This window comes from Boleophthalmus pectinirostris, unplaced genomic scaffold, assembly GCF_026225935.1.
Source record: "Boleophthalmus pectinirostris isolate CB_2022bp ecotype Guang Dong unplaced genomic scaffold, ASM2622593v1 HiC_scaffold_18, whole genome shotgun sequence".
Classification (NCBI taxonomy): domain Eukaryota; kingdom Metazoa; phylum Chordata; class Actinopteri; order Gobiiformes; family Gobiidae; genus Boleophthalmus; species Boleophthalmus pectinirostris.
Genome location: NW_026571133.1, coordinates 36,355,915 through 36,363,065, shown reverse-complemented (window position 1 = coordinate 36,363,065; position 7,151 = coordinate 36,355,915). Strand labels below are relative to the sequence as shown.

The 7,151-nt window shown below is 36.6% G+C and overlaps 1 protein-coding gene across 1 annotated transcript in view; it reads right to left on the bottom strand.

Annotated features, from left to right (window-relative positions):
* Positions 1-3,451: 3,451 nt before the first annotated feature.
* Positions 3,452-7,151, bottom strand: part of LOC110160166 (protein unc-13 homolog B) — a 63,847-nt gene continuing 60,147 nt past the window's right edge. The window contains exons 32-40 of the mRNA XM_055154078.1: positions 6,935-7,081; positions 6,317-6,440; positions 6,176-6,229; positions 6,005-6,082; positions 5,698-5,845; positions 5,300-5,356; positions 4,596-4,688; positions 4,357-4,516; positions 3,452-3,962 (exon numbers count right to left, since the gene is read on the bottom strand). Coding sequence (XP_055010053.1) covers positions 3,677-3,962; positions 4,357-4,516; positions 4,596-4,688; positions 5,300-5,356; positions 5,698-5,845; positions 6,005-6,082; positions 6,176-6,229; positions 6,317-6,440; positions 6,935-7,081 — 1,147 coding nt within the window. The 3' untranslated portion in view covers positions 3,452-3,676. The remainder of the gene's footprint in view (positions 3,963-4,356; positions 4,517-4,595; positions 4,689-5,299; positions 5,357-5,697; positions 5,846-6,004; positions 6,083-6,175; positions 6,230-6,316; positions 6,441-6,934; positions 7,082-7,151) is intronic.

Below are 7,151 nucleotides of genomic sequence, written 5' to 3'. Positions count from 1 at the left end.
AAAACATACAAACAAACAAAAACTGTTTAAACAATTATTGCTTTTTTGTTTGTTTTATATGGATGGCAAAACAAATTGACCATGATGAAGAGATGATCTGTTAAATTTTCTGTGCAAGACAGCCAGGTGGACAAAATGGACCAGAGTGACCCTACCTGATAGAATGCATTGAAATATGACCTGAAGTGGCATAATTAGAAAGACAGATAAAACGATACCCTCAGACTGAAGTTACACAGAGTGAGATCAGAGACACCATAATATAATCTAATTTGTGTTAATTCCTCTCCCCCAAACTGCTCTGGGGAGAGGCAACAACACAAGAGGTGTATTGAGGCCAGGTTTGACACTGCCACAAGTCAGATCAGTACCACTTGCTGTTTGAAGAGAGTGTATAACTTCCTGTATGACGAGCACCACCTTGCTCATCACCTTTTCCACTTGTTGCCCTCAAGTAAAAGGTATAGGTCGATACAGGACAGAACAACCAGACTGACCTTCCATGGACAATAATCACATCCACTAATACAATAACATTGATTTGGACTTTGCAGTTCTGCTTATGTGCTGCACCGAGTCTTTATTGTGCTCATGTTATGTGGTTTTGCACTATTGATACTACACTTTACATCTAAACTATGCAGTGTTTGATGCTCTGAATGTAATTTTGTTGTTTCTTTATGACATTCATAACAAATAAATCTTTTTGTACTTTTTGTGCAAATTCAATATTCAAGATATCAGCAGAACTGATTTCATAAAAATTATGTTAAACAAGAGTTTTTGAACTTTTGAGTTTCCAACCAGGTTCACCATGAGCTCCTAAGAAGTGCAGCAGTGAGTGGGTCTTTTCATAATGCTGAAAAATAATTTCTTTCTGTTATTATTGTTAGATGAGAACAGTTAAAATACCATTTGCATTCAAATAAAAGCAAATTATATTTATATGTTTTCTGAGTTCAAATAACACCTGATTTCTCCATTGCTGATTTTAGTAGGATTTATGATTTTTATTATTTTTTTAATTGTGCCTTCTCTATGCAGCGCACTGGAGACTTTGTGCTGGGAACATTTACCATAAAAATAAAGTTTGATTGGATAGGATGCTAAAAAGGTTTATAGCAAAATAGCATAGCAATAGCACAGCATTTACAGTGCAGAATAATTAAAGCTCCACTATGCATCCCCAATAGTCACCACAAGGAGGCGCTGCTCCATAATGGATTGGAAATCATTGTTAGATAAATTTTGTATACAAAAACTACAACTGCTGCTACTACTATTACTATTATTATTAAAAATTATAATTAAAAAAGCACATATTATTATACTTTACCAAGACTTTATACAAAATTCAGTAATTACAATGATTACACCATGACAACATTTTGAGTAGTGATACAAAAAACAAACAAAAATACACCACAGATATAAAGCGGAAAATAGAATGAAGTGCAGTGGATTGTGACAGGGTGATGGGTAACAAAGGGTTAAATCTGAAATAAAAACATGGACACTATTGGCACAAGGAAGAGAAACAAAATCCACCCTTATTGTAATAAAGATGAGCTTTACATGATTTGATATGTGAACATTTACATATGTGATCTAAGTCAGTATTATGGTGTGAAATTCATAATTTTACTGGCACAGGTTCTCTCTCTTAGAAGTGAAGACAAAATAGGACACTAGGAATATTTTTTTGTGAACAGACATACAATGATAAAATTACATTTGGTGAGAAAAAAAAAAAAAAAAGGCAAAAATTGGCTAATCTGCAATAGGTGCCAAGGGTGTAAAGACACTGAAAAATTTACTTAAAAGATTTCACAATAAACTAAGGCCACTCAGAAATTGTATTACACTTAAAGGTCCTATATTGCTCATAATTGACTTACTTTTGTGAGTTTTAAGCCATGTTAGAATGTGGTTACCTCATCAAAAACATGCCCAGAGTTGTGTTTTGTTTCATTCACACACACATCAATCCTGAATTTTTAGTCTGTCCACATCTTTAAAGCTCAAAATGCTCCATTTCAGCTTATGACGTCATGAAGTTAACAGTTACTACTTTTACCTTTTGTTTAGTAGAGATGGGCAATTCTAAAATTATCTAAACTATACTATTGCAGGTGTATGCAGCGGTGGAGCACTTCTTCATGATTTTGCCGCATGACATCACAAGGTGGAACAGAGTGTTTTCAGTTTGAGAGAAAAGCCTAAATATGCAAGATTTCTGTGTTAAACATGTGAACAAAACAAAACACAACTCTGGGTATGTTTTTGATGAGGAAACAACATTATAATATAGATCAGAAAATAGTGCAATATAGGTCCTTTAAGTAGCGTAAACTATATTATATTAATTACATTTAGGCGTTTTGATTAAGTGTGTGTTAATTTGTGATAATTTTACCATTACAGTGTCATACCTTTTCATACCCAACATAAATCTTCAATATTACAATTCAGGGCTAGCATTCAACCACTGTGCAAATCCCCAAACACATTTACACAATAAACACTTAAAATATGGCCTTTGCAGCACAAATAAATAGAGTTTGTATAAAAAATAAATAAAAGAACCATGATTATGACCTCCTTCTCTTACATGAAGGTAGTATATATAATAATACAATATTGAGATCTCTAAAGTTAATTCGGGGAAGACGGTAACAACAATGGCAAGGCACAACTGATAAATTCTAAGTACCTTTCTGTCCTAGCTGTACATTTAGTGAAAATTCAAGGCCTGAATTGTAGCTACCAGTTGTTCAGTTGTAATATTAAGGTGAACCATGTATTTTCACATTCACATACATTATAACAGTGGAGAGTGGGTATAGAGCATTTAAAAACGTTCACAGTTTAAGTGTAAGGCATCAAACACATGGCCACAGCTGATTGCAAGACAACACTGAAAACGAAGGGGATTGACTGGCACCTTCTACTGGGAATATCTTGTGAAAGAAATCTTAGACCAAAGTGGGTGTGCCTTTGTAGAGTGCATTCACATTTGCAAATACATCATATCATAATTGGGAGTAAATTCAGAGATAACCCAGAACTAACCCTGGATCAGCGCAGGACTAAACAAGAACTACATGAGAACTAAACTGGGCTTAAACCGGGACAAGTGTGAAAGCACCCAGCGTAGCTTGGTGGTTTCTACTAGGGCTGAATTGTTGCAATATTCATGAGTTCATGCTTCCTGTTACAGACAGAATTTGGAGAACTTTTCACCATTCAAAAGATAAAACATTTTAGTTTAAATTACTATGACAACTGTCCTAATTTTACATCATTCTGATACCCATTGACAGACTAACTGCTGATAGCCCAATAATGCTAAAGTTCTCTACTTGGCAGAGATTAACATTTTTTAAAATTTGGTTTGATTTTTTTTTTTGGACACAGTTTGATTAGTAAATTTAATATTTCACCTGTTTTCTTTTGTCTGAAATTGTGGTGTCAAAATGTATGTTTAAGTATAACAATAATCATAGCAACATTGAACATAAGATACCGAATATCACTCATTTATGCTTTTACAGCCCTAGCTTATACCCAGTGTGAAATAGAGTAATAGACAATGTAATGGTATACTTGGCAAACAGCAGCTAAGACACATAAGGATTTCATAACATGGCCTTCTTATTTAAGCATCTGATTTTCCTCATCTTCCCTCCTCTGCTGACCGTGTTTCAGATTTGAGCCGCACAAACTCTTTAGCCACATCGTCGTTGGAGCGTTGTGATAGGATTCTCATGGCAGTCAGTCCAGTGTCGTCCATGTGTATTCTCTGGCCCAGTGGACACCAGCACGCGCAATTCCCCTTCTCCATAATGTCCCTGAGCTGGAGCACGGCAAGCCCCACCACACGGTCAGCACGACCAAAACAGTAGTCTTTCACACACACCTGCAGCTCGTAGCATTCAAAGCCGTCCTGACTGCCTAGAATGCTGGAAAAACAAGATAAACTTAAGTTAAATAAGTTAACAATAAATCCAATATATCCAGTGCATAATGACATTTCAGAACTATGTAATTTTTCTTTCGCTTTGTTGCTGTTTTCAGTGAGCAGGGTTTCCTAGTCTCCATAGATCTGACCTGTAACTAGGCTGATGGCATCACCTGCTTGTTACCCATGGAGAGAGGCAACTTTAATGTCAAACTAAGAAGCATTCCTGGCAAAGTAATAAAAATAAAGTCATACAATCAATGGATGGGAGACCAAACAAATGTGTCTTAATTATCACTCCTATATGATATACAATAATATACACACCATAATATACAATAATATAACAATAATATAACAGTAACCTGAGCTGCTACAGAAACTCTTCAACTTACAAGTGGAAAGTCTCGTTGAATTTGGGAGACCAGCTGTTGTTCTTGGACTTGGTCTGAAATTTGCGCTTCTTGTCACTGAGGTGAGGCCCGATCATGGTGATTTCCACAAAAGGGCGGAACATACCGGACGTCTGCCACTTCAGATCACTGGCTCCCACCACTATACCCAAACACATCAGAAGCAGTTAGTCTAGTGAGACCATTTTTAGTTTTTAAATGTAAATAAAACAAAATCAAACCTTTGGTAGTGACTTTGCGTTCTCCACTCTTTGGATGAGTGTAGAGCTCAATCTGAACAGACACTTCACCAATGGGTTTGTCCACTCCTGAGCCTAGAATTTAAAATATCAAATTAAGAGTTGCACAATAAGGGTTCAACAAATGGGTTAAACCAGGGCTGAAAGATGAATTACAATTAAATCAAAATTGTAATTTGAATGTTTGCATTTCATAGTAGATAAGAGTAATTTGTACCTTAAACTGTAATCAGAAATTGTAATCTATTAGAAAAGTGTAGTAATAATTACTATTATACAATTTTAAGGAAATTAAATCTCTGCAGACAACAAATTGTACAATACGCATCCATGGATATCAGAATGATGACAAATTTGAACCACTGCCACAGTGATAAAGAATTTAAAATAAAATATAATAGCTTCTTATATCGTCAATGAAAAAAAGTTATAATAAGAAGCTGCAACCCATAAATACAAAAGGAAGTAAAAGATTATACATCAGTCCCGAAAATGTATACCATGTATTGTAATTTGAGTTTTTTATTTATTTATTTCTTTTTTTGCAATTTGATATTTTTCTTAAATCTTTCAGCCTTAGTTTCATCATGCTTGATCATAATGGTACAGATAGGGTTGACTTGGGGTTGTCCGGTCCATGCACACAAACACAGGGAGAACATGCTGAAGAGTCCGTTGTGACCTACCCCTGCTGGGCTGGATTTTTTCATTAGGAGTAAACCTAATGCCCTTCCCATTGTGCACTGGCACGACGCAGCACAGGGGATAAAAACACGTTAATCACATGTCAAAAAACCCCAAAACAGTACAGACACTCAAAACTCATTTTGTTTTAGATTTGCTCTTTTTTTGCTCATTTCACTGAGACACCTTCCATAGATTGACTGTACATTTTAACTTCTTTTCAAAAAATGCAGTTTGTCACACACACACACACCAGGATTTAATCATAAATCCTAGCCTGATTTATTAAGGTTAAAACTCCAATATTGCCTATAAAACCTCATCTAATTGAAATACTAAATAATATAATGAAAATTCCTTCAGAAAAACACACACCTTAACAGTGCAATGAAAGTGCTACCTTGTGAATGCTGGCTGGTCACAAAGGTCTTGATGAGAGTGTCTGTAGTCTGAGTGTAGAGTGAGAGAGCATGGCGAAGTGAAGACAACTCAGGACTCTTCTCCAGGAAAGCCTTTTTCAGTCCATTCCCTCCGGCATGGAAGTATTGCTGACAAACAAATAGGAAAAGTAAGGAAAACGTACAGACAGACAACAGACAGTAATAAAGTGTATACATCACATCTTACAAAACATCTCTAAAGCAATTTGTACTTATTTATATCCCAAGCAATAAGGCCACTGAAGGCAACAGTTCACTCTGACTGACCTTTATAGTGTCCAATGCCACGTCCATGACAGCACACTGCCGCGGAGACAAGCTTTTAGCCTCTCCTGCCATGTGATCCTACAGCACCAAGCACAACTCATCAGAAAAGACAAAAAACATATCATGTCATATCATTTTTGTAATATTGCCTTCTTCAGAAGAAGATCTTACCTTGAGTTTGGACAGCTGGCCGAGTTCTTTGGCTGCGGAGAGGATCTGTGCTCCCTTGGGGTAAAAATACATTAAGTTAATTTCTGCTTTTATGTTGCATCTACTCAAATCTACATGACAAATGCCTCTGGTATGACTTACAAAGGTGTCATTGCCCTGGGGCAGGACAATAGTCTTCTCCAGGCAGGTCATCACTATTCTCCACAGCTCCTTCAGCACGCGCTTCAACACTGTCTTCTCACACACAGTGGCAAACAGAGTCAGCCTGCACAACACACGGACATAAAGGTTTAGAATGACAATACTAGGAAAATGTATTCCTGCATTTAACCTATCCCTCAGTGGCGAATGGGCAACCACTGTAGGTTCAGTTACTAAATGACCAGTCCAATCAGAGCTGATTGGATCGAAGCCAAAGGAGAAACATAACCCAAATAAACCAAAACAAACATGGCAACACCAACAAACATACCAAAAGGAAACACTTTGTACATTAGTGGTGGGAAAGATGTCTGTTATTTTCTCTCAACTGGATTTAACTAAAGATTTCTAGACTTGTTCTGCTGTTGAGATGTTTGCCCAATACAAGTACTTGTCAGTGAGAACAACCCCAGAATGACTTGATGTCTTGATGCTACACATGCTACATATATGAATCTGAAAAATTATGAGACAGTAATAAATGGAGCTAAATATGCAAACACCAGCCCCTTGCCACCAATTTATGAATTGCTCCTGTATAAAGGAAAATGTACTCACTTTCCATCCAGGAAGTCCATTAGAGGTCGGAGCATGTTGTCTGAATCTGCCTCCACCAGGTTCTTGGTGTTCTCGTTGAGTGGGCCTTTGATCTGATACAGCAGAGAGGCCATTTGACGCATACAGTCACGGATCTGGCTCTGGAAACTGAGAAACAAACAACAATTCTTTGTAATTGACTTATTTACATGATAAATCACAAATGCAATTGTGATTA